The sequence below is a fragment of the Zootoca vivipara genome, chromosome 4 (genome assembly GCF_963506605.1).
Source record: "Zootoca vivipara chromosome 4, rZooViv1.1, whole genome shotgun sequence".
In the NCBI taxonomy this organism is placed as follows: Eukaryota; Metazoa; Chordata; class Lepidosauria; order Squamata; family Lacertidae; genus Zootoca; species Zootoca vivipara.
This window is the reverse complement of record NC_083279.1, coordinates 98,345,270-98,360,381: the sequence shown is the minus strand read 5'-3', so window position 1 is coordinate 98,360,381 and position 15,112 is coordinate 98,345,270. Positions and strand designations below refer to the sequence as shown.

At 49.1% G+C, this 15,112-nt stretch overlaps 2 protein-coding genes across 3 annotated transcripts; one reads left to right on the top strand and one right to left on the bottom strand.

Moving 5' to 3' along the window:
- ANAPC15 (anaphase promoting complex subunit 15) lies at positions 1 to 3,866 on the top strand. 2 transcript variants are annotated; one of them, XM_035116736.2, is made up of 5 exons: positions 1 to 78; positions 1,324 to 1,449; positions 1,977 to 2,036; positions 3,016 to 3,153; positions 3,440 to 3,866. In XM_035116736.2, exons 1-5 carry the CDS (start codon positions 13 to 15, stop codon positions 3,485 to 3,487), a joined length of 438 nt encoding a protein of 145 aa, XP_034972627.2. In that variant the 5' UTR covers positions 1 to 12; the 3' UTR covers positions 3,488 to 3,866. The 2 variants fall into 2 exon arrangements, with proteins under 2 accessions (XP_034972627.2, XP_034972626.2); XM_035116735.2 differs by having other exon boundaries at positions 3,013 to 3,153.
- Positions 3,867 to 6,875: 3,009 nt separating this feature from the next.
- LOC118085766 (transmembrane O-methyltransferase homolog) lies at positions 6,876 to 14,795 on the bottom strand. The gene is made up of 3 exons (XM_035116734.2): positions 14,534 to 14,795; positions 11,034 to 11,230; positions 6,876 to 8,555 (listed from the first exon to the last, which is right to left on the bottom strand). The coding sequence occupies exons 1-3, from the start codon at positions 14,793 to 14,795 to the stop codon at positions 8,235 to 8,237; spliced, it is 780 nt and encodes a 259-aa protein (XP_034972625.1). The 3' UTR covers positions 6,876 to 8,234.
- Between the last annotated feature and the right edge of the window lie 317 nt (positions 14,796 to 15,112).

Below are 15,112 nucleotides of genomic sequence, written 5' to 3'. Positions count from 1 at the left end.
GGGGCATAGCAGATGCGCTTCCGGGGGCATGGGGGATTCGAACCAGGGCCGGCTTCTCCCTCAGCAGCGAAGTGGGAGGTGAGGGGGGAAGGGAAGGGAAAGGGGGGCAGGAGATAAGGAAATGCACGTGGGGGAGGGAACGGGAGGCACCGCGGGCTCAATGACCCGGATGCTGTTGGCCACTGGAGGTCATGGCCTTTGGCAGTTCCAAAAATAGGGCGGGAGATCTCACTTTGTGAACCCCCAAAGGCCCCGCCAAGTATCCCTGGGCTTGAGAGAAAGTTGGGGGGGGATCCTGACCCCATAGAAGGAGGGAGAGAAGGAGGTGCCCCCAGCTGGGGTCCCTTGCTTAATATTATATTATAATTGTGAATGAATGAATGAATGATTTGTTACGGTCGGAGACCAGCTTATAAAAGCACATTTGGGGGAACAATCCCGGAGGACAAAACATATATATAAAACATTGAAGAACGGTAAAATTAATGTTTATACGTGCAATAAGCATATAATTACTTTAAAACTTTAATTACAGGTAGGTAGCCGTGTTGGTCTGTCGTAGTCGAAACAAAATAAAAAAAATCCTTTTACTAGCACCTTAGAGACCAACTAAGTTTGTCATTGGTATGAACTTTCGTGTGCATGCACACTTAAGCTGCCGCAGAGAACTGACACTGGGTCGCTCGCGGAACCAAGTTTAGGGATTTTCTAACAAACTTTGTTTCTAACAAACAAACAAAGTTTGGATCAGGGGAAGGTCTATGCCTGCAGATCTGAACACAGAATCTGGCGACCATCCCGGTCGTCTTCTGGTCTTTGCCTAGCAGGAGCAGGCCGAATTTTCGCATTTCCAGGAGGTCAGCTAGCCTCACCAGCATGGAATCAGTGGTCTCACTATGTGCCTCTTCATAGAAGGGGCATCTAAAAAACAGGTGCTCTGGGCTTCCTATTTCCCCCAATGAACAGGCGCAGAGTCTTTGAGCATATGGGAGTTTTTTGTAAAAGTTTTTCCAGGACTGGCAAGGGCAGAGCCAATCTTCTGGCGAGTGTAAAAGCCCTTCTTGCATTTTTTGATAGGAGAAAGAAGATTATTTTTATTTGTTTCTCATCTTGTGTTTGCTGAAGACCATGTGTTGGGTACTGCCTGTGCCTGGGATCCCTTGGTACAATGTGGTGATGGTTTGGGTTTCATGGGCTGTGCGGCGGATGAGTGGAGGATCATTCTTTGGGGACAGAGGTTCAGACCTGCCTCTGTCCTTTACAGTCTCATAGCTGACTATAGTGCTTTTCATTCCAACCATTTTTCTTCTCCCAATCCCTCAGGAAGACATGTCCACGCTCTTTCCTTCCCTCTTCCCACGAGTCACTGAGGCGCTGTGGTTTAACCTGGACCGGCCATGTGTGGATGAGAATGAGCTTCAGCAGCAAGAGCAGCAGCATCAGGCCTGGGTGAGCCATGCAAGGAGCAGAGGGGGCTTTGGGAATAAAGAAGAGGAAGGAGCAGGGCTGTCAGATGGAGCCAGCCATACATTAGGAAGAACTTTCTGACAGTAAGAGCTGTTCAAAAGTGGTGGCCTCTCCTGTCGGGGATTCTTGAGCTGTGATTGGTTGGACTGGATGACTCTGGTGGTCCTTTAAACCAGGCTTCCTCAAACTCGGCCCTCCAGATGTTTTGGGACTACAACTCCCATCATCCCTAGCTAGCAGGACCATGGTCAGGGATGATGGGAATTGTAGTCTCAAAACATCTGGAGGGCCGAGTTTGAGGAAGCCTGCTTTGAACTCTATGCTTCTGTGAAGTGAACAGGAAAAAGAGATTTCTCCTGAGGGCAATCTTATACTTTGTCCGTTGGAAAGCCTGTCCTTTCGCCCGCTCCCTCCCTCCCATTCACATGCCTTCATCTTGAACCTTCCTTCTGGATGTCCTTGATAGTCTCTCTGGATTAATTTTTTAACATTTTCTCCCTTTGTCACAGCTGCAGAGCATCGCTGAGAAAGATAACAACTTGGTCCCAATTGGGAAGCCTGCCTCCGAGGTAACAACCATGTCAGCCCTTGGCATACTCTGGGGTGGGGCGGGGGTGTTCTGCACCTAGATTGGGAGGGCTTGTTCAAGGAGCTATGGATTTGGGTAGGTTATGGGCTGCCATTACTATTTTTATCACCATCATATACTTAGATAATGAGGAAACGGCCATGTTGCCCTGGGATTGCCTCCACCTCCGTCACTTATCTTAGATGTGCCTAATGGCTTCACTCCATCTCTTGGGTCGTTTCCTCTCTTGGTTCCTCTCACTTGGACCATTTACATCAGGATCTCACAATTGCCACCCCCATATCATCCCTCCTCCTCTGCAAGCCTAAACCCCCTGGTCCCTATCAAGCCTTTCCCTGGTTGCTCTTAAAAGCGGAATGGTTCCTGCTCTCCTGGTTGCTGTTATAACCATCTTCTGCAGAGTGCACAGAAAAACAGGCACCTGTATCTTGCGGGGAGGGGGGGCAAAAGCACAAGGCCTTCTAGGCTTAATTAGGATGTGAGAAATTCTAGGCTTAGGAGATTTGAATTACCCTTTAGGAGCTATGGAACATAAGAGCCGAGAAATCCTGGACTCCTTTTAAGAAGATTGTAAGAAAGGGAAAGGAACCGAGACGGGTGTTTCATATCGTTTAGAAGGAGAGCTTGTAGGATTGAGAGGAACTTCCTGCGTTTTAAAGCTGCAGTCCGCCTTGAGGATAGCAGGGGCTGTAGATAAACTGTTAATATTGTCTTGAGGGCTTACATTGTAATTCACATAGTTGATTTTATTTGAAATATTGTTATATCACATTTCACGGTAACAGCCGCATCGAGGCAATTTGCAAAACATAAAGCAGAGTAGCCAGTTAAGTCAGCTGTTGACCAGGGGCTGGAATAGGAAAGATCCCACATTGTGGACAAGGGCTCTGTGGCGCACAGGAGCCGGGAGGAGAGGCTGGCAGGAAAGTGACGGCTGCGCCTTTGCTTTGCCTTAGCAGACTTATGACGAGGAGGAAGAAGAGGACGACGAAGATGACGAGGACAGCGAGGAAGACTCTGAAGATGACGAGGACATGCAAGACATGGACGAGATGAATGACTACAATGAGTCTCCGGATGATGGGGAGATCAATGAGGTTAGTAGGGGGTTCCTCACGGGTCTTGGCTTCCTTGTTCCCATGTCTAGATCTGGGAAGAATTCTGTGGGATTCACTGTGGCGCCCTTGTAGCCAGACAGCGGACCATGAGGGAGACAGCAGTACATACGAGGAGGGCCTCAGCGGAGGAGCAGTGCTGAAGGAGTTGAGCAGCTCAGGGGGCCTGGGCACATAGCTCACATCCTCACAAGAGGCCATCCATTCGCAGTGGGCATCCCTATAAGCGTGGCCTCTTAACAATTCATCGTTTTGTGTCCCTCCCCAGGTGGATATGGAAGGGGCTGAGCAAGATCAGGACCAGTGGATGATCTAGATTCCCAAAAGGACTAAATCCAGCCTTTGGGTGTGTATCTGTCCTCCGTGGAGCAGGAAAACAGGGGAAGGTCTCCCCAAGCCGGGCTGTTTGCAAAGCAGGCTGGGGTGTGTGTGATCCAGGCCTGTCCTGAATCCTGGCTGGAAAAGTGGGACTCCTTCGTGCCCCCATCCCTGCCACAGAAGTGCTGCCCTGCTGGGCTCTTTGCTTGTCGTTCTGCTGAACTGTTTGAGGCAGCTAAAGACTCCAGAGAGGAAAGGAGTTGAAGTACAGTGCTTGACTTTGGCAGCAAAGGTCTTTTGTTTGCATTTGGTGTGTGTGTGTCTGTTTTCTGCTCTCGGCAGAAACATTTTTGTCAATAAACCTTTTTCTTTTGTTATCTGGCCTATGTTTTTTCTCCTCCTCCCTGGCATGTGGTTTGAGGCTACATCACAGTGGTGGTGGGGAATTGCCTGCCCACCTCTGAGAAAACAACATAAGAATCAAAGACTCTTAGAATCATAGAATTGGAAGGGACCAATCTAGTCTTGAATTCTGGTGCTGGAGGAGACTCTTGAGAGTCCCATGGACTGCAAGAAGATTAAACTTCTCCATTCTGAAGGAAATCAGCCCCGAGTGCTCACTGGAAGGACAGATCGTGAAGCTGAGGCTCCAATACTTTGGCCACCTCATGAGAAGAGAAGACTCCCTGGAAAAGACCCTGATGTTGGGAAAGATGGAGGGCGCTAGGAGAAGGGGACGACAGAGGACGAGATGGTTGGACAGTGTTCTCGAAGCTACGAACATGAGTTTGACCAAACTGCGGGAGGCAGTGCAAGACAGGAGTGCCTGGCGTGCTATGGTCCATGGGGTCACGAAGAGTCGGACACGACTAAACAACAACAATCTAGTCCAACTCCTGCAATGCAGGAATTTTTATTTGCACAATGAGGGATTCAACCCCATGACCCTGAGATTAAGAGTCTCATGCTCTACTGACTGAGCCATCTGAGAAGAGCCTGCTGGATCAGGCCAATAGGGGCCCATCTAGGCCAGCATCTTGTTCTCATAGTGCAGACTTCCTCAACCTCAGCCCTCCAGATGCTTTGAGACTACAATTCCCATCTTCCCCGACCACTGGTCCTGCTAGCTAGGTATCATGGGAGTTGTAGGCCAAAAAACATCTAGAGGGCTGAGGCTGAGGAAGCCTGTCATAGTGGCTGTCCAGATGCCTGTGGGAAACCTCCAAGCAGGATCTGAGCACAAGAGCATCTCTCCCTGTGGTTTCCAGCAAGTGGTGTTCAGAAGCATTGCTGCTTTCGACCACGGAGGGCAGAGCATAGCCAATTCCTGCTCTTTAAACAATGCATGCAGACTGTAGCGGAGGCAGAAATTCAGTTTGGAACAGAACTGGTGTGTGAAATAACAGGCAGGCTCAACAGCGCAAGCAATGCAGAGAATTTGTTGTGCCACTAATATTTTAGAGGCATTAGTGAAAAAGTGTGATCCAATTTGCTTGGAGGTTAAACGGCAGGGTGGGGGGAGGTTACTACAGAGAGGGACGGCACCCAAATTGTGAGAATTCCTCCCTGATCATATTCACCTTGGACCTTTCATTGCTTTTTTTTTGGCACCAGGCTAAATCTGGCCTGTTAACAACTTGAAATAATGTCTGAGCCCCCGCTTAATCGTCTTCTGTTGTTTGGTGTTTTAATGGCCTGGTTTCACGGATTTCGCCTGCCCTGCTGTTTTTATTGTAGTTTTTAAACAAAAATTTGTTATTATAAGCTGCTTTGGTGACATCGTTGATTGCAGGGCAGAAATCTGATTAAATTAATTAGTACAAGGAATTTGTGGTGGTTTTTCTCTTGGTCTTCAGTCAGTCAGGGTGTTGTAGAATTTGCTGTGGTTTTGAAATGGGCACATTTGGTTACTGACCTTTGAGCAAAGCGCATCTAAACATTGCAATCCCTGGCCATCTAGGAGAGGTGCTATTTGCTAACTCCTTCTATTTTGTTCAGACTGAAAAAAAGACCGTTGGAATCAGTGCAGATAATTTTATTTTCTGCATACAGGTAGGTAGCCGTCATCTGAAGAAGTGTGCATGCACACGAAAGCTCATACCAAAATAAAAACTTAGTTGGTCTTTAAGGTGCTACTGAAGGAATTTTTTTATTTTATTTTCTGCAATCATTCAAGTTAGATTTCTAAATATAATTCACAGTGTTTCCCTCTTGCCTTCTTTTTGAACCGCCTTGAACTAGACTGAGGCCCGTTAGAAACTTAGAATTGGCGAGGTTGACAGGAAGAATAAGAGATCAGAAGGAACAAAGGTATCAGGAAGAATGGGGAAAGTTTGTAGAATATCTAAAGGAATACTGTTAAAATATTAAAACACTAGTAGGATTGTTTTGAAAATACAGCACAAAAAGCATATAGTCATTGTCAATAACACATGTTCGGAAATTGTTAGGGCAAAATTCTGGGTGCGAGAATGCTCAGCCACCCAGCTCATCAGGCAAGGGCCTGTGGTCGTTGCGGAGTATAAAAGGAAGGAGTCCAGCCACGATCCAGAGCAAACAGCAAGGTTTATTACTGCGCAGCAGGTTCAATGCCAGACTGAACACCGTGAAGAGGACTGCAAGAACTTTTAAAAGTTCCCACCACCATCCCATAATGCACATCGAAAGCATCATACATACATCACTTGTGACAGGGTAAAACGTCAGAAAAGGGGAAGGTGCAAGGGGCATTAGCATACAGGTAAACAGGAGGTAAGCAGGATTAGCATAAGGTAACAATGCAGGATGTCCCAGGTCATTGTTAAGCAAGTACCAGTAAGTATCTGGGAGGGGATCCTTGAGTTCCTGGTGGGGAAAAACAATGGGTCCAGGTGTGAGTATTGCCTCTGGCTTCAGAGGGTTGGGAATGGCAGGAGATGGTACCTGAATGGATTATGGATATGCAGAGGAGCACCACCCTGGCTACCTGACCTCTTGCTTAAGGGATTATGGCTGTTCCCTGCATCCCTGAGAGCCCTTGGCCAGAGTAGAAGAAGGGGGTTTCATTTAGAAATAAAGATACACTGTATTCATTCATAAAGAAATATGGTTACATAGAGTCTCAGGCAACAGAGAAGGGTTAGGAAAGGGAGCCTTTATTACTCAGGGCTTGATCTTGAGGGGGTTCGTGTTGGTGCGATACTAGAGTGGTGTTGTAGGATCAGACGGGGTCCCCTTGAGGGCATTTGTGCCAATCTTGATTCCCAAATGAAGCCTCGTTTGGGTGCCCCCCCCCTATAAAATTCCCTAACAGTAATGTTCGAGGTGAATGACGGACAAGAAAAGATAAAACGCAGAACGTGGAAGATGGTAAATAAAACCAAGAGAAAAGAAAGAGGAAGTCCAGTTCGAGAGAACAAGTCTAGATGATAAGAACATATAGGAGGATCAAAGGAGGTGTAAATAAGAAATGATACATTGGTATGTTTGGAAAACAACTTTTGTTTTTCAATGTAATTGACATGTATTACCAGATGCATGGCAGTTTATTTGTATATTGATTTAACAAACTATTTGTATGATAAATGGAAACAATACAAAATGAAGTTCAAAAAAAATAAGATAGACTGAGGCCCGTTAATCAATTCCAATCTAGAAATCTCGGGGGGGGGGGGGCGTTCTGTTTGCTGACAGAGAAGATTTCAAACGGCCAGTTGATAATTGCAACATCAAATAGCTCACTTGCCTCAATTTTATCATCTGGCAAGGCCTGCCATGAGGAACTCAGGTCTGCATTCCCCAGGGACTCAAACTAAATAAAGACATAAATAGATCAGCTTAAAAACTGGCCGGTCTTGTGCTAGGAGAGGAGCGTTGGCAGGTCTTCAGTACTCGCCCAAAAACCGGAAATTTGCATGAGAACAAAGTCATTTTGCTTTCCTTATATTTGTGTCATTTCCATGGCTGTTTGCAGGGGTGTGTAAATCGGGACAGAATCTTCTTTTGCTCTCCCAGCAAGGAAGGAGAACACCCCGTCTCTTTGTAGCCGCATCTCAGGCTCTTGAGGAAGGAGCTATCTAGGCCCCCATTGGCGATGTTATAAGAATTTTAAGGTCTCAAATATAGAATAAACATTCATAAATGCGCACATATCTAAATATATAAACCATGTGTCTGAAATAGTACAGGAGAGCAATCCTGGGGCCATTTTTGACTCTCCCAATGACCTCAGGTATTCCTCTGCAGTAAAGGAGGCAAATGGGGGAAGCCTTCCCATTGTCTTTTTGCTTGCAAATCCTGTCTTCAGGGCGTATTTGTGTATGAATAGGGTGAGCCTGTGACCTGGATTCAGGAACTAAATTACTAAAGTATTAGCCATCACAAAAGAATGTCCGGTCTGCTCAGGTAATGTAATCAGTGAGCATTATCAGGTATCCTGGCAGGCAGGATTTCTGCTGTAGACCACCTCCTTCTGTGGTGTGTATGTGTGTGTGTTGGGGGGGGGGGTCCTTGGGCAACCAGGTGGGCAATTTCAAAAGTCTTTATAAGGACTTGTGCACCATTGTTCTGGGTTCCTCCTCCCTCCTGTGTGCGGTGAGTGGGGACCCTGTTGCAACAGCTCCTTGAATGAAGATCAGAACTAGCCGCTTTGCTTCTCAATATTCTCTGGTTGGCCTCTGTTATTTCCTCTTAAGGACTCTGTATGGGCTCCGGAATACCCCATAAGGGAAACAGAGCAGTTTCCCCTATAGCAGTGACATCTCCCATCATTGCAGACCCGTCCAGGTGAGCTGGGCCATGCCGTCAGGTATGGCTCGGAAGTACTGCAGACTGGTCCTGTGAATCCTCCACTTGTACTTGCCGCAGGCCTTGACGTACTGCAGGAAATGAGGCGCGCCGGGGAAGATGATGTTGTCGGCCACGACGGTGGCCCCTTCCAGGAGGAGGTCGTGGGCTTCCAGCAGCTGCAGGTCCCTCAAGTAGCAGCGTTTCCAGTGGTCCATGAAGATGAAATCCACGTGGCTGAGCCCGTATTTCTCCTTGAGCTGGGGGATGACTTCCTGCGAGGGTCCCCGAATGAGCTCCACCTACGCGAGAGAAGCGGTTGAAAGAGAGGCAGCCTGCCACCAGGATCCATCCACAGAGAAATCTGCCCAGGGGCCCATCTAGCCCAGTATTGCCTGCACAGCTGCTCTGCAGGATCTCGGACAAGGGAGTCGTGTTTAAAGGAAAATGCTTAACAAACTTAAAAGCTGGTGTCTGGGGAGGGGAATAAATTGATTGAAAATGTAATGCATTGTATTGTAACTTTTGAATAAAGGGCTTTGTGTTGTTGTTTTTAAAAGGGGGGAATTATATGTAAATATTTTAAAGTTTAATAAAAAATTGACAAAAACAACAACAGAGTGGCCTCTACTCCCTGTTACTGTCTCTTGGGAATGTGACTCTCTCCTTCTGATAGCTCGAGTTTCCCCTGCTTGAGTGTGTCCCAGGCCAGGGCCTAGCCCTGCAGGTTTTGCTGTTAGGGGTGTTACGAGAATTTTAAGGTCTCAAATATAGAATAAATATTCATAAATGCACACGTATCTAAATATATGAACCATGTGTCTGAAATAGTACAGGACAGCAATCCCGAAGCCATTTTGACTCTTCCAATGACCTCAAAAAGTCCTCTGCAGTAAGGGAGGCAAATGGGGAAAGCCTTCCCATTGTCCTTTTGCTTGTAAATCCTGCCTTAATGGGGTATTTGTGTATGAACAGGGTGAGTCTGTGACCTGGACTAAAGTATTTACCATTGCAAAAGAATGGCCAGGCTGCCCAGGTAAAGCAATCAGTGACCATTATCAGGTATCCTGGCAGACAGGATTTCTGCTGTAGACCCACCTCCTCCTGTGATGTATGTATGATGTTTTGGGGGGAGGTCTTGGGCTACAGGGAGGGGGGGCAATTTCAAATGTCTCTCTATAAGAGCTTGCCTCCTGCGTGTGGTGAGTGGGGACCCTCTTGCAACAGTTTAATAAAGATCAGGTTCACTAGTCCAGTGTTTCTCAACCTTTTTTGGGCCAAGGCACACTTGTTCCATGAAAAAAATCTCGAGGCACACCACCATTTAAAAAGTTAAAAAATTTAACTCTGTGCCGCCCTATATTGACTATATAATTATGACTGTAAGAAACACTTGCCAAAAAGATAGTAATTTGTGTCTCACTTAAGATTGTATTTTTAAAGTTTGGTTGTTAATTTAAAAGAAATAGTGAAGCTTTTGTTTCATTAGTTTGATGAATAAAAATGATGTCCTTTTATGATTATGTACTCAATAAATGGGTTTTTTGGGGGGGGGAATTCCCTGGATGCGCACTTTAATGAAATGTGTGGCGTACACCTATGCAAAATTGTTTTGCTGGGATTCTCGACAGGAAGTGCTGTGTCATTAATCGAAATGATTTAGCCTGCCTAAAATGAAAATACGTGTTAATATCATGACAGACTTATGCTGAAGAGTTTACTTTTCATCAATAAAAGTTTAAACACACCTACACAGAGTTCAGAGCCCCGCCGAGGGAGGAGGAGGAGGAGCGGACCCAGCGACACACCTGCCCCGCGGCCGCCTGCTTGGAGCCCAGCCAGGTGCGCGGCGGCAGCCATGGCGGGAGAAGGGCCGCCGGCGGGAGCCGAGCACCTGCCTTGACGGCCCCTGGGCGCCCCGTGAGCTGTGCCGGGCTGCCAACGTCGGGAGAAGGAGACCTGGCTGGCAGAGTCGGGAGACCATGAGAGCGTCAGCCCTGCTCCCTCCCACACAGTGCGGGCTCCGGCGGGTGCCTTGCGGCCGTCTGGAGGATGCCGGACGACTCCCGGCGTTCGGGAGAAACCGCCGGAGTTCACAGCTGCGCTTTGCGCATGTGCAAAGGACTCCCGAACGTCGGGAGCGTCAGCGTCAGCCCCTGCCCCCTCCCACACAGCGCAGCTGTGATGACAGGCGCCTCGGGCGCTGCACGGCTCGGGAGTCGGGCGCAACTGCCGCGGGCGCCGGACAAGTGCCGCGGGCGCAGCGGCTCGGCGCCCCTGGCAGCCCGGCACCCTGGTGCATTGCTGGCGACAAGTGCCCTTCTCGTCGCCGCACGTCGCGGCACACCAGCCAGCGTCTCGCGGCACACTACTGTGCCGCGGAACAGCGGTTGAGAAACGCTGCACTAGTCGCTCTGCTTCTCAATATACTCTGGTTGGCCTCTGTTATTTCCTCCTACTGATAGGCAACCTATTTAAGGACTCTACATGGGCTCTGGAAAACCCCAAAAGGGAAAGGGAGCAGGGGCAAATCAGAAAACGCCTTGTCCTCTTCTGCCTGCCTGCCTGCCTGCCTGCCACATGGCTGCAGCTACGTGCCTGGCCGTGGCAGCGGTTGCACAACAGACACGCGGTAGAGAACGGAGGAAGCACAAACAAGCACAGGAGGTGAATCTGCCAGCTCTCCAGAGCCTGCCACCCTAAGGCAACTGCCTCGCTTTGCCTCTATCTCTGCCCCCGGCAGTTTGGCAAGGGCAGCTGCGGAAGCCCAAGCCACTCACGGTGTCATCGTCGAAGCCAGCGAGGCGGATGACCTTCTCGGCCACGGCCGCTTTGCGGTCGTCCATCTCCACGGTGTACAACCGGGCGCCCAGCGGCAACAGCTGTGCGATGAGGATAGTGGCATATCCACAGTAGGTGCCCAGCTCCAAGACTCTGAGGGGGGCCTTCTCGTAGATCAGCCGCTCCAGGATCTTGGCTAGAAGGCACCAAATAAATGTTGCGTTTGGGGTGAGGAAGGATCGAGGGTGCGCAGCAGCCAGCCACCTCTTCTCAATTTCTTCCCTGCAGAAGGGCGGTTGTTCTAAGGCAGCGTTCTCAAAGACGGTGCCCTCCGTGGGGCTGACCAGGACTGTTGGGAGCCAGAGTCCAAAATCTCAGGAGGGCACCGTCTTGGGGAAGCCTGTGAAACCAAAAAGTCCACCTACGAATAGCCGCTGCCTTCGCAGTCCGAGGGCTAAAGTCTCATGCTGCTTGTACAGCTGTAGAAGCTATTTGGGACCTGCTATTTTTGGCTGGCTGGCCTTAGGGAGCCCTGTCTCCTGCCTGGATCAAGGCAGAAATGTGACCCTCTGGCTCCAAGCCCAAGACTTGTGTTGTGGTTACTCCGTGCCAGAGGTAAAGACTCTCTGCCCGTGCTCAGAGGCGATCCTAGCTGGCTGGAGCGTGGTGCTGATAACGCCCAGGTTGCAGGTTCAATCCCCGCAAGGGGGGCTCGGACTACATGATCCCTTCCAACTCTACAATTCTAAGCCATGTTGGGATGCGCCAAGGCGCTGAAACCCGGTTCGCAGGCAGCTTCAGTGTGCCAGCTGCCAATGCAACAGGGCTCAACACTATTCACAGCTGCACTGCTGGCTCCCCGACCAGAAACTGGCGCAAAGCACCCAAAAGTCTATTACATGATTCTTTGCTTGTGTTGGCTGTGGGGTGGGCCCTCGGGGAGGGGGTGGAATCGATTCCGCTGTGCCTCTTTCGTGAATGTTGCTTCACTTAAACGCTTTGAAACGTCGTCCTTTGAAAACCAACCAATTCCTGGTGAGTTTGAAAGCTGCAATAAATTGTGAGGGAACACCCGGGACCAGAGGCCACTGACCCCTACAGCTCGCTTTTACAATTGTATATTGAGTGTCTTGCAGCAGAAGGGGGAAATATAACGTAATAATAATTATAATGCAAATTAATGCAAGTAAAGGTAAAGGGGCCCCTGACCATCAGGTCCAGTCGTGTCCGACTCTGGGGTTGCGGCGCTCATCTCGCTCTATAGGCTGAGGGAGCCAGCATTTGTCCACAGACAGCTTCTGGGTCATGTGGCCAGCATGACTAAGCCACTTCTGGTGAACCAGAACAGCACACGGAAATGCCGTTTACCTTCCCGCTGTAGCAGTACCTATTTATGTCCTTGATCTTTGACATGCTTTCAAACTGCTACGTTGGCAGGAGCTGGGACCGAGCAATGGGAGCTCACCCCGTTGCGGAGATTCGAACCGCCGACCTTCTGATCGACAAGCCCTAGGCTCTGTGGTTTAGACCACAGAGCCACCAGCGTCCATTAGTGCAAATAAGCAGCCCTAAAAAACAGCCCAGGTGCATCAGGGCTAAAAGATGTTTCAAAGTGAATAACTAAAAGAGATGGTGAGCTTAGAAGGTCATTGAAACCAGGTTGTTTTGAATAACTGGCACACAGGCGTCTGACTTGATTACTGTAAATGAACCTATCATATTTTTTTTCTTCATTCAGCAGGGTTAAAGCATCTTGAGTCTGTCTGTAAACCACAAGGTTGGTTGTTTGAGCTGTGGACAGAAGATTCCTGCAATGCAGGGGGTTGGACTGGATGACCCTCGATGTGCCTTCCAACTCTACAATTCTGTGGTTCTACATTCCTTAATTGCTGCTGCGGTCTCTCTAGTCTTTGGCACAGCCTTCTAGCAGAGGCGGTCTGGAGCAGTTTAAATAGGCAGAAAGAAAGAGGGATAGTGTGACCTGGCCTTATCTATTTGCTGTTTGTGCTTCTAGCTTAAAAGGTAAAGGTAAAGGGACCCCTGACCATTAGGTCCAGTCGTGACCGACTCTGGGGTTGCGCGCTCATCTCGCATTATTGGCCGAGGGAGCCGGCGTATAGCTTCCAGGTCATGTGGCCAGCATGACAAAGCCGCTTCTGGCAAACCAGAGCAGCGCACAGAAACGCCGTTTACCTTCCCGCTGTAGCGGTTCCTATTTATCTACTTGCACTTTGAGGTGCTTTCGAATTGCTAGGTGGGCAGGAGCTGGGACCGAGCAACGGGAGCTCACCCCGTTGCAGGGATTCGAACCGCCGACCTTCTGATCAGCAAGCCCTAGGCTCAGTGGTTTAACCACAGCGCCACTTGCCCTTCACCAAATACTTCCAGGGCAGGTTACTGATTATCACAACTGACAATAGTACAAAATTATAGACTAAAACCACAAAAAACAGCCACGGCTATAAATAAAAAACTCAGATTTGGGATCAGCAGTTTTGCTGCCTGCTTTAGAAATTTGATTGCTTCCACTATGATCTGCTTCTGAATGTGTAGATATATCGTATTGGCCTGAATATAAGCCTCACCGTTTTTCCACTCCAAATTATGACTGAAAAGTTACATTGCGGCTTAAATTTGCGACCTTACAAAATGGGCTTTTACGATATCGCTGCTGAAACAGACATGCGGTAAAATGAAAAGGGAGCGGCTTATATTCTGGTATTGTCTTTTTTTCTCCCCCCCCCCTTGAATTTTAAAGGTCCAACTTATATTTGGGTGCGGCTTATATTCGGGCCAATACGGTACATCTAATAAAACAACATCTTGAAGGGGCAACAGGAAGTTTAAAAACTACAGAATTCTCTCCCCCAGGAGGCAGTGAGGGCCAACAGCTTTCATGGCTTTAAAAGAAGATTAGACAAATTCACGGAGGAGACAGTTGCTAGACACAGTGGCTATTTTCTTTCTCTGCTGTTGTGCCTCTGAATACCAGTTGTTGGGAATCACAGGAGGGGAGGGCACTGTTGCCCCCCTGTCCTGCTTGCAGGCTTCCCCAGGGCATCCAAATGGCCACTGGGAGAACAGGAGGAACCACAGAATGGTTGAGTTGGAAGGGACACCAAGGGTCATCTAGCCCAACCCTCTGCAATGCAGGATGGGACCTTTGGCCTGATCTAATACGGCTCTCCCTATGTCCTTACCAGTGTGCGCTCTCCCTCTCACTACAGTTAGACCTAAGAAGAGCCCATTCCCTGGAACTCCCCGCCACTTGATTGAGTCAAGGGGCCAAGGCAATCGCCTCGTGTCTCAGGCCTTCAACACGGGGCAGGTTGTTCAGAAAGAAACAAAGACAAATGGGAAACCAACAGATCCGGGATTCCTCACTGCATTCCCACCCCATCCAACATTTCTCTGGTGAAAACAGGGACATCCTATTATTCCATCCCCTCCAACATTTCTCCGATGGAAACAGGGACATTCCCCCGTCCCCATCGCACACCTTTCTGGGGTCCCAGGTTGCTGAGATACTCGCAGTGGTAGCTCCAGTGGTCAAAGGTCTCCAAGATATGCTGGGGGTCTCCTGGGATGGTGTGGGTCAGGACGTACTGGAAGGCCCTCTCTTCCTTGGGGATGCCCGTTAGGTAGTCTCGCAGCCGCCGCACCAACACTGCCCGGTAAAAGAGGCAGAAGTAGTGCCGGTAGCGGATGAGCAGGGTCACCACGAAAGGGATGAACGCCAGCGCAATAGCCGGGGAGACCATGGCGGTGTGCCGAGAAGCCGTCCGCCGTCCTCAGACCTGTGGGAGACACAAGCGGGGCAGGGGAGGCCTGGGTGACACCCTCAAACTCTGGATCAGCCTTCAGTCTCGTTTACTTCCCTGGGAGCAAACCTCACGGGTCTGGATGGGGCTTACTTCTGAGTAGACACGAATAGGACTGTTAGTCCCTTTTCTATGTCTTGGGCCCAGGCTATCTGAAGGAGCGTTTTATCCCAAACGAATCTGCCCAGGATCTGAGACAGTGATGGTGAACCTATGACACATGTGTCAGACATGACACGCAGAGCCCTCACTGCTGG